Source organism: Ruditapes philippinarum, unplaced genomic scaffold (assembly GCF_026571515.1).
Source record: "Ruditapes philippinarum isolate M1 unplaced genomic scaffold, ASM2657151v2 ctg5665_1_1_1_1, whole genome shotgun sequence".
In the NCBI taxonomy this organism is placed as follows: domain Eukaryota; kingdom Metazoa; phylum Mollusca; class Bivalvia; order Venerida; family Veneridae; genus Ruditapes; species Ruditapes philippinarum.
Window position 1 is genome coordinate 37,299 of NW_026856069.1, and position 19,760 is coordinate 57,058.

Sequence of the window (19,760 nt, forward strand, 5' to 3'; positions counted from 1 at the left end):
AAGACAAGTATCGTATTATTCCTTAAGAGATACACAATCAAGCTATTTCCTAATTTTGTATATCAAATACGAGTCTCCGCAAAATAGTTCGACATTTTTTAAAGAGATTTTTGCTAATTAGTGAGTAGAGGCACTTCTGTCTGTGCAAGTCGGTTCATAGTCCCCACGCTTCAAAGAGGAAAACTCTTAAAGTTAACTTCCTTATTAGAGCATTGCTAACAAGAACAACTTAAAAACAAGCATTTATACTAACGAGATCATATTAGTCAGTGTTAGAAAGCGCTATATGAAGATAATACTACATAACACCTACTTGACTATTGCCCGACTTTACTCTTATTGTCCGAATAAGATTTTAATGATTTCTGTAGCTTTCATTGTTTATCATTAATGAATGGTTGTCAAACGCAAGTTCTTATGTGCATTTTAGAATATTATTGCGTGTTGCGTATGTCTAAATTTATACATGATGAAAATGTGGAATAATTTATATTTTCTAATTAGTTTATCTGTAGTTTTATGGAATTCTGGAACATTTGCAGGTTTGTGGCGTTTATTTTTTAGAACAAGAAGAGCAGACGGTAAAGAAAAAACGCGCTCTTTTTTTTACTAACGTTGCTGAAGTCAGTCTGTAAAAAATCATAGTTTTCGTTAGGTATTCCTCATGCAATTGATACGTGCTTGAATTATTGTTTGAAGAAAAGAGGATTTTCTTCTTTAAAAAATAAAACAAACAAAAAGCTTCAAAAGTTTAGAAAATTGAATAAAATAACTTGAAAACGTTTCTTGATAATTTAATAAATTTATTAAAAAAGCAATGGTTTAAAATGTAAAAAAATGTCATTTGCGTATTTAATAATTGCATAATTAGCAAAGTGGGTTTGCTACAGTAATGGTCAGTAACCCCCTCCGATTCACTTTTTGTAAATTTTTCCATGATATGTTTTACTGAAACCTTTCTTTGTTGCTTCCATAGTTATGAAAAATGGAGTACAAGTAAAATAAAAAAAATATGAAACATAATATGTACTTGGTAACGTCGGTTTCAAGATAAAAGATTCTATGTTGTAATAATTTTTGAAAAACTGGACATTATTATTATTATAATTTCTTGTATGCCTATTATTTATTAAAATTTATTAAATCAACGGTTCAACGTAGGAACAATGAAAATGAATGTACATGTGCGACCAATAAATAACAGTTGAAATTTTTTATGCTCATGGTAAGTTGAACGTTACGACGCAATTATGTTCCTTTTTATCTTCCATAGTGAACTTTGACATGTTATTTTTCCCTTCGAGTTCTCCTGCACCAGGCGCCGCATTGAAGCTTTAACACAAAATGGCGCCACATTAACGAAGGTCATGCCTACACTTAACTTTCATATTCTTTTTTATTGTGGATTTATGGAATATATTTACCTACAATTCGATATTTTAACATACAGTGCAACTTCTGTAGAGCGACCATCCGTAGAACAATACAAGTTATTAATTTATTATAATTACAATTAAAGGTTATTAAGACATTCAACCGTTGTAGAGAAACGCCTCTAAGAAACAGCCAAAATATCTGTGTCCAAAAGTGTGTTGCTCATCAGAGATTGTGCAGTAAATGCTTTTTTTTGCAGCGACGCGACAGTGTTCCTTAAAAGTGTTGTTTTTTCCCGACACTTGATTTTCTCACAAAGAATAGTATACAATATTATTTTTTGTATTGCGTGTGTACATGTACATTATTTCTAAAACTGGATACATGTATAATAAACATTTGTGTTTTCTCTATTTATTAAATTTCGCTGAATTACTCATAAATGTTAAAAACCAAGTGAACGAGTCACTTTTTTCCTGTATTCTGTTCATATATTCAATAAAGTTAGCATCAGCCTTCTCCTGCTGGCGGCAACAGATTGTACCAAAGTGATCAGTGCAGACCAAGATTGGTCGGCACATCCCTGCTTTCTGATCATGGTCTGCACAGTCCACTATACAGTCAATACACGGTTTATGAAATTATACCTAAAAATGATGAATGGTTTATCTATCTTGAAAGATGGACTAGTCCATTTAAGATATTTAGCGTGGTAAATGTTAGTCCATGTGGTATATCATAATAACCAGAATATTTTTACTAAGTGGGGGACGCAGTAAGTTATTTTTGCATACTTAGACCTCATTTTGGTAATTTCCTTGAAGTTATTTGCCGTATGCAATGTGTTAATTACTTGTTTCGTTCACTTCACAATAATATTTCACTTTACAACATATTCTCAAAATTTTCATTAAAATTAGCGAGAATATGGAAACATTATTTAAGTGTATTGTATCATTAAAATTAGTATTGCTTTCAGTTCGACATGCACGTAATCTGATATGGGCTCAAACCCCATCTTTGAAGATAGGTGTCTCTAGAATCGTCGGCATAGAAGGAGATCCGACTGAGTGGGTGCCGAGCGGAAATGTACAGGTTCGACATATCAGGTGAAAAAACTGCTCATATGTTGTATTTGATTTTATGTCAATATTAAAAATAACCTGTGATGTAATTCATGAATTTTTGCCTCCACGTGCGCCTGAGTGACTCAAAGGTTATTAGTGTATTTAAGGAGATTCTTTATTTGTATAAGATTATTTTACATACCATTGACTTTTGCCCTTATACAGGAAAGCTGTATTCACTCAGAACCTAAATGTCAATTGGAATTTTTCCGACAGTTTCCGTTCATCAGTCCTTGACAACCAGCCAAGTGTTCAAAATTCGGAAATGGCGGAAGTAAAATGATGAATGTTGAATTTATAAATCAGATTGCTAACATCCGAATGACCTTCACTTTTACATCATTCTGTGTGTGTGTTTTTTTTTAAGAATCAAACACTATGCGGGCATTATAATATTTATTGACTTTAACCGGATTTATTATTATATTCATATTAACTTTGCATAAAAAGCATGTAAAAGCTAAGTCTATTTTCTCTTTCATTGTCTAAATTGCCAAGATCAACAAAGATCGTGTCATAGGAATGTTCTCTAATTGAATAGAAAGTACTGAAAGTTTCTCTGAAATAAAAAATCCAGTGACACAGTCATCAGAGTATTCTGGGTGTAAAATGTTTACAAGAACAAGTGATATCTTATGTATACGAACTAAATCCTAAATTATACCCCGGTCTAAACCATGGCTATCTATAGTAGAGTTATTCGGTATTTGTACTATACAAACATGTGAACTTTTTTCCATGATCAAGTGGGAGATTTTTCTTCAAAGAGAGGGAGATTTTAGAATTTGCAATAAACAAAGAAGGAAGTTCTGAAATCAAAAGTAGGTAGATTTCTTTAATTTGTGAAAATACCCCTTATTTTAAGAAAAATCTTTCAAAATATGGCTTCAGAAAGTGGTAGTCTCCCGCTTAAAGTGGGAGTTCACATGCATGACTATATACATTATAAAATAAAGACATAGTGGTTTATTCCAGGAGATTTCTATTTTTAACATTTTTATGTTATCTAGTGCTCCGCACCATGGCTGGCAGTTTAAATCTTTGGCATTCCACTATGGAGCTCAAACCCTTTACTGGTCCGAGTCAACCAATAAGAAGATACAGGTAAGGATCCTTTACACCTCATTTAAAGATAGAGAGATGAGATTTGAGAGATCCGCCACAATAAATTTATATTCTACATACTTAAAGACGTAGAATAGTGTTCAGAAAAGCCTTCGATATTAAGACGTATAGTATAATATGGGAAAGTCATAGACCGGACCCGCTGCTCTAAATTATACGGTTTAAGACTAAACGTATGGTAATTTTAATAGGAACAAAAACAACAACAACAATATAAAACAAAAAAACAACATGTAATGACATATAAAGATGTATAGTACATGTAACTAGCTATCTAACTATTGATTCCTGCGTTATTTAAAAGTGTTAGAATATGGAAAACGATGCTTGTTTTGATACGTTCTCCTGTCTGTTTGCATACAACGTAAAACCGGAACTACATGTACATAATCCTACTCTGGAGTGCAAGTTTTATATCTGCGATACTAAACAGGAAATGGTTAACCTCAAAATCACTCGAGTCGTGTGCAACTTAAAATCAGTTTTATCCAGCCTTTGATTTTCAGTTTAGATTCTCCGTTTTTATAAGCTTTTCCCAAAGGAACTCGGGAATAGGACCGCATATTGCGGCGCATAAATCCGAATATATACCGGCTTTACATACATGGATTGTCTGTCCGACATTTGAATATCTTTTCATATTATCCGAGTGAGTGGTCTTTAATAATATAATCCCAATTTAATATTATCTGTTAGTTTAAAAATCTGTCAAATTTACGCTTTATAGAAAAAAAATCTTTTTTTTACAATACCGTAAAATTTGACCAATTTTAAAAGTAACAAATTGTGTTCAATTGATAATATATTCTTTGAGGCCATACACTCGCATAATACTAAAAGACGTTTAGATGTAGGAAAAACATTTTAAAAAACCGTTACACGACCGAAAATATGCGCCGCAATCTGCAGTCCTGGGAGTAATCTGCGGTCCTGTTGCAGTATTCATTATGGCTTTTCCTTCTGTCATTTTTTGCAATATAGTATAATTCTAGATTTTCGGCCCTTTTCCCTTCCCAACCCCTACTCCAAAACTTTTACAATGATGAAGCAAATAAAGCAAAATCAAATCCTTTGTTTCAGGCTCTTCGCCTGAATGGAACAACTGAAACGGAAACCATCTTTACCGGAACTTCCAATATGGCGGAAGGGATTGCCGTAGACTGGGTCTCTAATAATATTTATTGGACTGATTCACTGTATAACTGGATAGTGATGGCACCGTTGTCAGCACAAGAAAAAGTTTACAGATTAGTTGTGAGAAAAGACCTGACAAATCCTCATAGTGTTGCCGTTCATCCGGAGAAAGGGTATGATAACAATAAAAGCTTTTATTGAATGACAGCCTTGGTGGTATTTATAAGTAAATGAATAAGAGTGAAAATTATACATCCAAAAATCGATGGTTTTCGGCTCTTTCCGTCAAACTCTGGATAATGACTGATCATTGATAATAAGCTTGGTGTTCCAAATGATAGACGCATGCGCGGACCGGAAGCAGACATTATGTTCATTTCTGCATTATAGGATGAAAATGTATATATATATATCATATATCTCAATGCTGGTTTTTTCTCGACATCGTTTTTTAAATATATATTTGAGATTTATTTTGCTAGACATATTTTAAAACACTTTATTTTTAATTTCTCTTATATTTGTAGGTACATGTGTATTATAATTTGAATATTTGTCATTCCTTTTGTAGGTATTTATTTTGGACCGATTCTGGTACTGTTTCAAAGATTGAAGTCTCGGATCTTCTCGGAGAAAATCGTTTAACGATAATTGACACTGATATTCAACATCCGCGTGGTATAACAATAGACTTTAATGATGACATGTTGTACTGGGTGGACAGTAAGAAAGATACAATAGAATGTGCTGGTTTCCTTGGCAACAATAGACGGGTTGTGGCCTATCAATCTGCAACGATTTTCTTCGGAATAGCAGTATTTCAGGTTTAATATTTTTAATAATCTATTTCTCTTTTCGTTTAAAGTAAATTCTTTTCACATAATGAGTGAATTCACGGTTCCTTTGGAAAAAAAATCAGTGAAAACTTGTGAAGGTTTTTAGCTTGTAGCAGAAAACAAATTAAGTGGCAACTCTTAGGAACTTTGCACATGATCATTGCCTTCCTTACGAATTATTATTTCTCTTAAGATTTGAACTTACGAGTCCAAAGGAATATACACTTTTTTGTAGCTATGTTTCTTGGACATTATTTTTCAAATTATTTCCATTTCAGAAATATTTATTTGTAACAGAACAGATGCAGGGTCATCTAAGAGTGTATGACAAACTGACCGGGAATAATGAGATCAACTACCAGCTCGGATACATACCCGATGGTATCATTATGTACGACGATTCCCTACAGGCAGGCAACTCTTGTAAGTAATGACAGATTATCTCCCCTGTTTCCGAGAAAATAAATCTATTTTGAAACTAACTAGACTCTACCATCATTATAATTATATTATAGTTTAGTTTAGTACTTAATTCGACTGCTCTGAAATCTATATTTGACGAGGTGCTAGAGTACGATAAAGGTTTTTCAGCTGTGTTCGAGTTAAATAGACACAATATTGTTTTCAACAACGTTTAATCACTTTATTAGTCGCCGGTAGAAACCGGCGACTATATTTGTAACAGTTTAATATTATACCTATGGTAGGAGAAGCCCTTAAAATCTGAAGATAAAAGCAAATCAATTACTGAACCATTAAAGACCACACACGTTTTCAGTTATCTAAAAAAATCGAACATATGATAACTCAATGAAATGAAATGAAATGTACACATATTGACATCTAAAAAAGTAACATTACAATATTCATAAAATGAATCAATAATGTATCCCTAAGGATCAGTCATTGAATTTAGGGATACATTAACTTTTTTTCCATGTTTCAAGCGTTGCTATTTTATAATATATAAATCATGAATGATATTTGAAATGACACTTAAATTATTTGGTTGTTTATATTTTATGAGACCTGTTATATTTCATTATTTTATCTAATTATAAACAAATTCTCCCTGAAACACGTGACTAGAGGTTGTGCGTTATCGTTATAAAATCTATTATTAGTAACAGATTGCAGATAAGACATACATGTAGCTGCAAAAGGTATAGCGGCTGATGAGATGCAAATAATTGTAATTTTGTATAATAGCCTTCGATCTGAAGGTAACACTGTTCTAAAAATAGGTTTTACCTAATCACCACTCCATCACCTACACTGACTTTCGGACAAGCGATTAGGGAGTACAAATTATACATGATGTTAATCAGCGGATATTTAGTTTGTTTACATGCAATATTTTAAGAAATTTTATACAATTGTAGAAAGCAAACAAGTTGGAAATGGAATTTAGTGTGAAAAGAAAAGGGACAACTGAACATTGTACTTTTAAGTTACATTTAAACATATGTCACGATCTGCTCTGGCCTCTATATACATCTTTACACCTTGTTAATGAAAAAAAAAGTTTAAAAAATGCACCAGTAATTGTCGATGATTTTAACAACAAATATTTTGTGTGAGACATATGATATCCAAGGAAAATAAAAATACAAATGACTTATATTTTATTGTCTGTACGTTAACAGTGTACACACGTATGTTAAATCATGGACTTCAATTGTCAATTAAGTTTAAATATACATGCAAGCATGCATGTACGTATACATTATTTTTGATAAAACAAATACTAGAATCGGCATTTTTTATTAGGTAAAATAGGAAAAGTGCAGAGTTTTGCTTATTCTAAAATTATCAAAGAAGTAAGATATTAATTAATCACGTAGCACTTTGGTGGATAGATTCAAGACATCTCCAATCTACGTATTTTACATAGGAACAAAATTTCGTACGGTATATCTGGAACAAAAAGATACACTTTCATTTTTAGTCCCAAATTCTTGAAATCATACAATATCATCTCACCATTTCAAATGTTGATAGAGTGAAACAAAAACAAATTGCCAAGCGCCGCATTTTTCTCAAACTGACATGCAGGGAAAGTATATACTACCACAAAAGCAATTTCTTTTTCACCATCTTTATTTTCCAGATGTTTTAAATCATCATCGTAGTTGTACATAAGAATGCTTCTCAGTCATGCTTTACACAAGTTTAATTCCAGGAACATCATTTTCATTGAGAAAAATGTGAATAAAAGTATTCGTAACCATTATCTTGTATAATCTACATGTAGATTAATCCAGATTCTTTGTCCGAAACTTACGATATGTGGCTATTTTAAGAACAGGTCTCTTATCAGTGACGTATACGATGCTTATCAGTTATTTTTCATTAATCAGTTTCATATTCTATATCATTAGAAAAAACCTGTATACTCATATTTGACACATAAAAAATAGATTTTCAAAATATTTTCCTTTTTTCTTGGTAAATGGTTAAACTAAGCCCTTTCTGTCAAATATTGACAAGAACGTTCAATAGTTTAGTTAAGGTTGAACATCACAAACTAATTTTACGCTTAAGAGGCACATTATTGAAATATATAATGGTAATCGTTGATTTTGTTATATTCCGTCGGTTTCCGTCGCGCAGGTTTCAAAACGGTATGTCAGTAGGGGTCTGGAATCGTATTAGATACATAATAAAGAATATAAAAAAAACGAAAAAAAAAACAACTATCTTTGTGTTGATAGATAATCGCACTGAAAGGCAATTAATTAAACGTTAATTATATCGTATGTAAAGATGGGAATTTCAACTAAAGTATATGTTTTTTCGATAGCGCATAATATTGATGGATAACACGTTTACAATAGAATTGCATTGTTTCATGCAATAATAAATATATATATATATATTTTCATAGTCACTTTGCAAATATTCGATGATCGGTAATTATTTGTCAGTAATTATCAGATCCTGAACTTGTAACCCATACAGATTTCAATGTATGGTACAACAGTTTATGTATAAAGAAGAATTACAAGTAGAATTACCAGCATATATCACTTGCCTTACAAGTCTCGGTGGCAAACATTACTCAACATATTGTTCCCCCTTTTTATACAATGTAATTGAACCATTAAACTGATATTTTCTTATGATCTTTATGATAATACAATCATTTTTCTATCCGGCGACTTGATGCTTTAGCATCAAAATCTCTACTTGTGTATATTTGGAAAGGTGTATGTATGCATTTGAGATAGATATGTTGTACATTGAAAATGAAATTGAGGCTATATTGGGTACGATATGTATTTGATATGGATGCTTCTTTTGGACTCTCGAAATGCAAACGAGGTTAAATTGGTAAAATTGGATCGAGTTAATTAATAATTTCTATTTAAACAACACGTGGCTCAATCGCTGAAAGGTTATTGGTTGGTGTTTAATAAATATGTGTACAATATATGCATGTACATATCGTATATAATGTGATCACATAGGAGGTTAGAGACTCTTCACTTCGGATTATTTTTACATAAAAATAACAAGTAAAATGGTTTCCTGCGGGGAACATTTTTAATGATATAAAGATATTTCATTTAACTATTTTCAACATTGTTTGGGGGATAAATAAACGTTTGTACCAGGAATAAAGTTGACAATAATCGATCAATATAGAAGAAGGTCTTTGGAAACTGGTGACCGTTGAAGACCTGAGACCGGAGAAGGTCGAACATAAAACAATTATTTCTTTTTAAGAAAATGATTAAATACCATTTTCTGAATAATTCCGAGCAAAAATATAAAGTAAACACACAAGTTTACGCAGAAAATATCTCTATTTAGTATGGCAGATGCCACTACGAATATTTTAATTTTGTAGATTTTCAGTATAAACAATTTATTGTTTGTAACATTTGAGATAGATATTAAAGAAACATTGATAATTTTCAAACACATCATTCAAGTTTTTCCGCCTTAAACGGTAAAATAATTATAGAAAATTAGAAATATCACGTAATAGTTTTTTTTTGTTTTTTTTTGTTAATTAGGTGTAATTCGGACTAATTCTCTCGAGGTAAATCCGTAACGTACCGGCAAACGGTATTTAGCTAGGTTTTCGAAAAGGTCAATTAACCAATCATTTACGGTTTACAGATCACATATGCTCCTCCATGTACCGAAAACAGGTCACGTGCTCCTCCATGCCTCAAATATTAAACGCGTACCAATACCCTGCGGTCTTCAGACCGCATGGAATAACATTAAGCATGCAAAAATACTATCAATCTGTGAAATAATAAAAAATATATTTACATATTCCTGGATAGTCTAAAACACTCTATAAACAAAGTTTGGTTTTTTTTTTGAAAAAAAAAACAAAACAAACAAACAAACACGACATTTGAACTACAAATCAAAACACGTGGACGTTCTTATGATATAACTTGTGACCAAACTTGTGTCGGCACGGATTGTAAAGTTAAAGAAACGTGTCTGATAAAATAAATCAAGTCTAGGCTGTGATAACACTTGTACCGTTAGTTTCAGCATTAATTTAACTCTTTCTTTCTCACGCCGAATGTGGTAAGCTTTTCCCACCAATATAGAGCCAGGCCGGCCTTGACATCCGCGCAGTCTGAACTGGCTCTATCTATACATCTTGCTGACCAAGAGCAAATTTTCATTTTGATATCCAAAAAAATTGATTCAAAAGGTTAAAGGCGAAAGTAAAAAAATAGAACATTGAATAACATGCAGCAAAATGTGATCAAAATTTATGTCTTCTACATTCTGTTAACAGCTGAATGTGATGCCAAGGGTTGCCAACACATCTGTGTAAATGATCCCCTATATGGACCCAAATGCCGGTGTGGAGACGGATATATACTAGACAAAATAGATCAAATCTCATGTACAGGTAAAGAAGGGTTTTTTTTAATCTGATGCTTTTTTCACCATTTTATACTTCAGATATGAATATACTACGGTGACACAGAAGTGACATGAGTGTGTGTTTTTAACTATCTTTTGCGCACGAGATACTATGTCTTGCACACGAGTTATTATGTCGTACGCACGAGAAAATCAGGTTTTGCACAAAAATTACTAAGTCGTGCGCACGAGATACTATGTCGTACACACGAGTTATTATGTCGTGTGCACGAGATAAATAAAAACATACACATTTCACCTCTGTGCCACCATAATGCACATTCACTTCTGAACTAAAGAGTTTTTGTGCATTTATTGTAGTTATTTATTTCCATGTTTCAATTGTAAACTTTAAAAAGCGAACTGACAGAAAAAAGAACTAATCGACCCTCATACCGAGGAAATCTCCATACACAGAATTTTACTGTATTTACAATAAGTTATCAGTTGTTATTTCACATGAATATCTAGTAAACTAAACAAGAAAAATGTTTTTTAACCAAGCCCTTGACATGCGTCATATATTTATCGCACGATTTCCTAAATCACAGTCTTCGATCGGAAAACCAGACAACAGTTCAGTGCGCAGACATTCATGTATTGAATATGTAATGCGGAAGTCGGTGAAAATGACCTGTCAGGTGCGTAAATGGAAATGGTAAAACGACCTTTAACTTCCACTATGAGGACTACATAGAATTCACAATCCTTATCATGAAATAGCGGAAAATGCCACATGCTTGCTAAAAGTTGCATAGCTTTAAATATTTGTAAGTGATCTGATTGTCAGGACTTTACTGTATTTTCTCTGACATAGAATTTTTTGCATTATTTCAGTGGGAAGAAAGTTCGTGATGCCGAGTCATATTTATGCTATAGGCGACGCTATATGCTATTATCCCGTAAATTTACCCGATATGTCGCTGTATAACGTTTCCCTCGACTCTCAATGCTTCCTCCAGCGAGGGCGAGGGAATTTTGGCCTCACATTTGATGCACGTGAACACATGTTGTATTACACAGAGAACGTGACCAAAAGTATTGGGCGAATTAATCTAGTGATAGGTGAACCAGGGGCGTCCATCATTAAAGGCGTTGGAGATGTTCAAGGTATTACAAACGTTTTGCTGTTTCCTAAATCATTTTTAATTTTTACGAATATTTATTTTTAGATTTTAATAATCTTCATCTAAATAACCTTAGATTTACAAAAGAGATTCCAGATGAATAGTTATCATTCTGATTCAGAATATATCAACAGTAATCTAAAGCATTTGTTTATTTATTGTCTTGAAGTGGAAGTTATGTATGCACAAGTCAACTTGTTCATGTTATATTTATAATTGAATGATCTTTATTTACGCATTTGTATAACAAAACCCCCGAATAGCTTACATTTGAAGCAGTCTGTATCCCCCATTGACGTCACATCCGGTTAGGGAAGTAACTCTTCTACGCTAATCTCTTAAATGAAAGGATCTATACTCGTACTTACTTCCGAAAATGGTATATTTATTGTGGCATATTTCTGCCACCAGATAACCTGATAACTAACTAGCTAATTAAGAGTTTAACTAGTTACGTAACTAGTTAACCTGATAAATAACTAGTTAATTAAGAGGTTAACTAGTTACGTAACTAGTTAACCTGATAACTTCTTCCATGTCCTGCCCTTTGTTCTCTTCTACATGTTCTGTTCCATACTCGGTGCCTCACTTGAAGTCGCGTGTATGAATGGATTTTGTCCGAGATTGTATTAGTGAACCTCTGCCTTGTTGATAAGGTGTGAAGTATCTTACTGTTTTCAAAATTTGAGGGATGAAGTGTCTGTGTTCCCGTTGATTTTTGTTCGTATATTTCAAATAACTTTATCTGCAGTTTCGTGTCCATGAGTTTGATTCATGTAAGGTAATCAAATACCAGGAAGCAGTCTATTTTTAGAATGAAATGTGTCAATAGTTAATATCTTTGACGCATTGTATTCTTAGACATGAAACACGTTTCAAGTATATTGATATGTTCAAATACTAGTGTCTCCTTTGACTTGGCGCTCGTTTTAATTGTACTGAAGTAGTGTTGTCTATGAAAACTAATGAATATTACCTATTCATAAATATTATATGCACACACACCCATTGTAAAATAACTGTCACTTTCTAAATTGTATTTGAATCACTGTATGGAATTAAAACCACTTTTTGTCATTTCAAAGGGTTGGCTTTGGACTGGTCATCAGGTAATTTGTTCTGGACAGACCTTACATATAACCATATATCCATGGCAAAGAAAGACGGGATGTATCCATCTGTTATAATTGAAAACCTCGACCAACCTTTCGGTATAGCTGTACATCCTGCCAGAGGGTGAGTTATGGTTGTCAATCCGTACAGTCTTCACAACCGTGATTGGTATTGAACATATTGAAAAGGGTGCTCTGTCGTTAAAAATTGCATATTCTTGGGCAGCTTAAATTGTGACCAATCATTTGTTCAAATGTTCAATCAATCAATATACTTATCTTTCATTCTCAGTGAGAACTGTTAACGTCAGCCAGAATTAATATTAGCCAGGTTAAGCATATTTTGTTGTTGTTGCTTTAAGCTTATTTCTGGTGATTAACCAACTTAAAAGTACATTATTATAAGTATAATAAGAAAAAGTTATCAACCAAAATTGGTTGAACAAGATATTTTATTGTGAAATTAATCTTTATTTGGAACAATACAGAATGGGCAGACACGTGTTTTGTCTTGTTTAATTAATTTCTGAACTTACAGATTTGAATAAAAGTTTTGAATAAACGACCAAAATACACACTTTGTGTAATCAAATTTGAACATGACCTGTTAAATGTGAACAAGATCTGTGTCAATTCAGAAGCTAGGAAGCTGAAACCTAAACCTGAGTGTGTTATTTATAAGCATTGTCTTTATAAATGCAGATTTATAAACATAATTTAAACTTCAAACTCAATTACCTGGAGAATATACGGACCTGCGTTTTTGGTTTTCATGACTCGGTAGACATTTTGTCAAGCTTGCAACCATTTCGCTCCTTTTAACTCATTAGTTACCATTCTAGAGATTTCTAAAACATCTTTTTTATCAGTTGGCACACCAAGTCCATATTTTTGACAGCAAATAAATATGATAAACGAGACATATGATTTAAATATTCTATCCATTTAAATTATTCTTGAGGTTGAGACATAATTTTATTGATTTGTTGATTAATTTGGAAGATCTCGGCATTATTTTATTTTATTTATTTATGTATTTATTTTATTTTTTTAGAAAGTTATACTGGACCGAGCAAGGTGAAACAAGTATGATCTTTGAAGCATCCATGGACGGATCGAGCAAAAGGCCGCTGGTAAATGAATCTCAGGTTGGAACCCCGAACCACCTGTACCTGGACTACACGACCGACAGGTGAGTATGTTAAAATATATAATCTATTAATCTGGTGTCTTGTCCTTTCTTTTTATGGCTTAATCACATATAGCTAACCATAACATTTAGTTGCAGTCATGGGACCAGTCTTATCATGGCGTGGGCCCACTCTACTTATCTTGACAATAAACGAAGGCTTGACAATAAACGAAAGGAGGAAAGAATACTTTAGTTGCAGTCATTACACCAGTCCCATCATGGCGTGGGCCCAGTCTACTTATCTTGACAATAAACGAAAGCTTGACAATTAACGAAAGGAGGAAATAATACTTTAGTTGCAGTCATGGCACCAGTCCTATCATAGCGTGGGCCCAGTCTACTTATCTTTACATTAAACGAAAGCTTGATAATAAACGAAAGGAAGTGTATACTCTACACGTCTGTCGAATATGTCTTTTTGTACAGTGACAATTTTTTGGCTTCCAAAATTCAGTACAATGTATTAAGACAGGCCACTCTGGCTTCCAAATTAGCTCATCTTTAAACACTTAAATTCTGTTTTTGTGTAATGGATTCGCCTTCCTTTAAAGTAACAGTCTTCCTGAAGTATAAAGGATTTCAATATGAAACTACAACAGAAAAATACAAAATTTAGCTAGGCTGTTCGGATTGCATGAAAAAAGACGGCTGACCTTGCTCTAAACTTGTATCACTATTGGTTACAAGGGGGTAACGTCGAAGGGCATAACTGGTGGCTTACACAGGTCTGTACTCACTGTTCCTGAAAGGGTCGATGGTCATTGGTCAAACTGATAAATAGACACGCCTCCTTAATGAATATGTTTGTAACCTATGAAAGATGTCGCAGCGGATATATTTTTCTATAAAGTTATTTGGCGTTTTAAATTAAAGTGACATTATACTCATTATTTCATTGCCAAGTTGAGCTGAAATGACTTTATATTTCAAAAGATTGACTGTTATAATGGAGTTTGACCAACTGTTTTGTTGGAAAATGTTTAGAAAAGGATGTAAATATGCCTTAAATATAGAAAGACTGCCCATCTCTTTTTATGAATGGAACGTTACAGGTCAATTCTGATGGATATTTACAGAAATTTCTTTGGGCAATTGGAGTCATTCTTTGTTCAAGCAAAGTAAATTAACAATGGGAAGGACTTATGGCAAAATGTAAACTTACTTTGACATTAACCATTTCACTCATGGTAAAATACCGAATATACCTTATAACAGAACGATCTTTCCATAGCAACGGAAGTTTCATTTCGCGCATGCGCATTCTGCGTAGGGCAAAAGTTTTAAAAGACGTGATTTCATGTTATGTCACCCAAAAAAAAGAAATTTTGGGATGAATTGAAGCGGTAAGTTCCTAAAACGTTAATTGATTTTTATAGCAGATATACAAAATAAGCGGGACTAATAACGAACCTTGTAACTATTTCAGACTATACTGGGCAGATTCTGGACTGTATTCCGTACGCTGTATAGATTTGACGACAGGGGAAGTTACTGTACCATATGAAAAGATCAGCGAACAAGTCACTTTCTTCGGTATAAGTTTTTATCAAGTAAGTATATACGAGAACAATAAGTAATAGTTATATAGATCAAAGGAGCTGGCCGTATTGATTTAGCATAACAAAAAGTTTTAAAACATTTATTATGTTATTGCCAATAAATAAAAAATATCAAAAATTCAGATATTTTTTAAATATTATAATTTATAATTTATTTGTTTATTTATTTATTTATTTATTTATAACAAAAATATTATTTCTTTATTTCTTTCTCTTTTATTTTGTTTAACAAAAATGTTTTACATATGAATTTTATATCGCATGAATTACAAGATCAATGCAGCAGCATCTTTGGCAAACACTGCTTCTGTCCTGAAAAAGAAAACAGATGGGCAAACATATTTGAGCCGCGTCACGAAAAAAACCAACGTAATGAGTTTGCGACCAGCATGGATCCAGACCAGCCTGCGCGTCTGGTTACACTGCATGCTAGTGATTTAATTCAGGGCAGCATAACTCTTGTCATGTACATGGTGTAACATTAAAAGAATAACATTAACAAAAATCAAGACTGACATGGTTTTTTTATTTGGCAAGAAAAATAACTGGCACTTTGTCATAATATATCTATATCTTTGAGCATACACTCATGTTCGAACTGTATTCATGCTGCTCGCCTTGATACCTTAGAAAAAGTACGAGGTATCTTGCATCCACATGCTGGTATGGCTTCCGACATTGTAACCTTTGACATTCATAATCAACCGGAATTTAAAGGTACTCTTTGTTTGCTAGACTGTTAAGCTTTAATTAATGAAATAGTGCGTTGGCATACCCAGTTAGACGAATTATTTTCTAAATGTTTGAGATAATACACTGACCCTTTGGTGCAAGTGTTTTTAATTCTATGTCCCTCATATCTTTATATCGAATTAATAATTATCTCCTAGTACTGGACAATAAAAAGCAATTGTTGAACGCAAAATATTAATCACTGCTGGCTCGTGAAGTTCCGAGAAGTTTCGTCACTTTCCGTAGAGTAATCGCAGCCTTGGTCACTTGTTCAGAAGCATTTATCTTAGCCGTCAAAACCGATAAGCAAGCATTCATGTAATAAAGGCGCATGGGCACTTTGAATCTTTCTAAATTTATAACAAAGATACATTGATTGAAACGGCTTTTATGACGGCAGTCTATTTTGCAATGCAGTGTTTAGATACATCTGCCTCCGATTTACAAAAAAATGGGCTTATAGGCAATACATGTTACATTTTCAGTACTAATATATCGTAAAACATAAACACAGTTTCATTAGATTTTTTTATACCAATTATGTTGGTAAATGATTAATTTTGGCCACTTATTTAAAAATTCGAACTTCTTTCAGGAGCATGCGATGACGACACAAACTTTTGCGAGCACCTGTGTATTCCTACATCTAATACTACCTATATATGCAAATGCGGAGTTGGTTACACATTGGAAGAAAACATGAGAACATGTACATCAAGTAAGATCATAAGACTAAACATATTTAGGATACTCAGTACAGTATCCTTTCTTTGATATTATCCTTTTTTATTTGCACAAATTTGATAAACTTATCGCTTTTTTCTACTTTGAAACATAACGATTAAAGTATTTCTCATTAAATCGAAGTTTTTCATGTCTAAGGAATGATATGAAATTTATTTCTTCTAAATAAGATAAATACCCAAAACATAAAATATCACATATAAAATTATTTAAAGGCATCAAAAAAACAAAAACAATTTGTTAAACGTAGAATAATATAGATGCAGATTTTTTTCTCAAGAAATTATCTTTATTTTGGATGACTGTTAAATGCACTTTTATTTCTGTTTTTTAAGGCGTAAAAACGGACAATTACGTAGTTACTGTGGATTCGTATCAGAAACAAATTTACCAATTTCAAATTGGGCACCGCGTGACGTAGCGCAAGTTACGGTTTTGGTTTAATTTTCTATAAGGCGTGGGCCATTTGATATAATCCATTTACAAATACCTTATATTGGAGCGACAATATGGCAAATGTTATCATGAAAGCGCAAGTGGATGGTTTCCAAGAAGAAGTATTCAAAAGATTGCCAAATGGTACAATTGTGTAGCCTTATCATTTTGTTAATATCTAAAAAATAGATAAAATATCTAAAAATAGTCAAAATATTTAAAAATAGATAAAATAAAAATCTTTATATTCACATTAATGTTCAAAAAATAATGTAATGAAAGTATTAAAAAAAAAGAGTGAATTATTTCTGTGAAATATTATGGCCTCTAGTGACAAACGGATACGGTATCATTCAGATTCAAAACAGAATCACCTTTTAATTTTTCTCGAGCGAGGAAAATGTAGTTGTTGTTTTTTAATGACCTTGACATGACTTCTGTTCCGATGCAAACGTAGATATTATTAGTAATCAATTTTTTGGCAGATTTTATCGCCCTAATTAAATGTTCGTTTGCATTTTAACATTATATAACCCGAGCTGGTAGATTGTTATGACGTTATATGACAATCCTTATAATACTGCACGTTTGTAACGTCATTTTTCATTGGATAATCGTGACGTTTATATAATTTTATAAACACGGCTGCTGTCGATTCATGAAGAAATCTTACTTTTTTTCTCAAAAAATGATGCTTGCTGTATTATAAATTCGTTATAAAGATCGTTGACAGGTTATATGGCCGTATCTGTCAACGATCTTTATAACTAATAATATACATGTAACCTGTCAGGAATCTTTATAACAAATTTATAACACAGCAAACGTCTTTTTTAGAGAAAAAGTAAGACTTAAATAGACTGCGGCTCGGGTAATATTTCCAAACAATCGATTATATAAGGCCATATAACATGTCAAAAATCTTTTAAACTTATAAAATTCACAATACACGTGTTTTCTCCGTAGAATCAATATCAGATGGCATCGCTGTTGACTATATAAATCAGTTACTCTTCTACACGTGCACGTTTGACAAGGTCATCGTAGTTGTCTCGCTGAAAAATAAAGATATTTATAAAACAATTGTTAATGAGACATTAGACCAACCAAGGGACATAATCGTGCACCCGGAAAGAGGGTAAGTATGTTTTGAACGTTAACATCCGGTTCGAATATGTCTTATAAGATCACGTATAATCACATGTAATAGCAGCATCCTTATATATAATTGTTCGTGGTTGTCACATTTGTTACTATTTACTATCATTGTAATTATATATCATATTATAGACCTTCATTACTTTAAATAAACCAGGAAAGTTATCAGACCTCTTTACATACATGTATATTTTTGTGTCAGACATATAGGGATCACTTCTCCGTCGTCTGTCTGTCTGTTTGTCCATCACAAAACTTGTAAGGACTACTCCTCATAAATTACTGATGCAATTTCGGCATTTTCCGGTTCAATGAATTTATCAGAGTTACTCTTTCAGGACTTTTTTTTTTTATAAAATTTGTCCGGACTACTACTCTTATACCACTTATGCAATTTCAGTGATAATTTAGGGATTGATAGGTACCTCAAGTACTTGCATATATTAAATGGGGTTTCCTTTGAAAAAATTTTGGCAGAGATATAGTCCTTGAATAAAAATGAGTTTTAGCCTGTTAATGATTATGTGTCTCCTGCTACATGTACACAGTAGCTGCAACATGCAAATGGCTATCATCAGGGGACACATGTGATCACAGATCGCTCTTGTTTCTCCACAGGGTAATATACTGGACAGACTGGGGTAAGGAGCCAAAGATAGAGAGGGCAACCATGGACGGTGGTAACAGAAGTATCATTATGTCGTTAGAACAGAACTCATGGCCTAATGCTCTTGCTTTAGATGTGAAAAGTAAGTATATTGTATTTCTATTTGAATCTCCCTAGTTATATTCTGTGCTTATCTAAATGCACATGTAAGAAAAACCATCCGATATTCTCATAATGAATTTTTCAGTATCTATATAAATCGGACTTTTCCCCTTGTGTTTGTCATTACACAGGGAACATTTGATTTTTTTTTTTCATACCTTTTGAAATAACATATACTCGGAAAACAATCCAGGGCGTACGCAACAGCATAGATTCTTTTATAAAAGATTTAAAATTCATAAAGATTCACAAATACGCACGTATACTTAAAAATAAATTATTAATGCGCAAATCATTTCGCAAATATTTTGAACTATTTCTTAATCGCATCTTTTCGGCCCTTTCCGTTAATCATCGGCTAAGTTATTATTGATATCAACCGAAATGTTTCGACTGACCACAAGTTATCCGGTTAAACTCGGTCAGTGGTG

At 32.8% G+C, this 19,760-nt stretch overlaps 1 protein-coding gene across 1 annotated transcript; it reads left to right on the plus strand.

Annotated features, from left to right (window-relative positions):
- The first annotated feature begins 354 nt into the window (after nucleotides 1–354).
- On the plus strand, nucleotides 355–19,359 carry LOC132745316 (low-density lipoprotein receptor-related protein 4-like). The gene is made up of 17 exons (XM_060734208.1): nucleotides 355–542; nucleotides 2,354–2,483; nucleotides 3,512–3,605; nucleotides 4,707–4,933; nucleotides 5,332–5,584; nucleotides 5,875–6,019; nucleotides 10,371–10,487; nucleotides 11,339–11,611; nucleotides 12,714–12,864; nucleotides 13,795–13,932; nucleotides 15,359–15,505; nucleotides 16,072–16,208; nucleotides 16,819–16,941; nucleotides 17,303–17,384; nucleotides 17,440–17,546; nucleotides 18,369–18,540; nucleotides 19,179–19,359. The coding sequence occupies exons 1-17, from the start codon at nucleotides 467–469 to the stop codon at nucleotides 19,342–19,344; spliced, it is 2,538 nt and encodes an 845-aa protein (XP_060590191.1). The 5' UTR covers nucleotides 355–466; the 3' UTR covers nucleotides 19,345–19,359.
- The last annotated feature ends 401 nt before the right edge of the window (nucleotides 19,360–19,760 follow it).

Bases quoted from the DNA above. Each gene is read 5' to 3' on its own strand.
- LOC132745316 (XM_060734208.1), top strand. From the start codon at position 467: ATGATGAAAATGTGGAATAATTTATATTTTCTAATTAGTTTATCTGTA. The intron at 2,484-3,511 runs GTGAAAAAACTG...TATGTTATCTAG, and splicing joins GTACAGGTTCGACATATCAG to TGCTCCGCACCATGGCTGGC. The intron at 10,488-11,338 runs GTAAAGAAGGGT...GCATTATTTCAG, and splicing joins AGATCAAATCTCATGTACAG to TGGGAAGAAAGTTCGTGATG.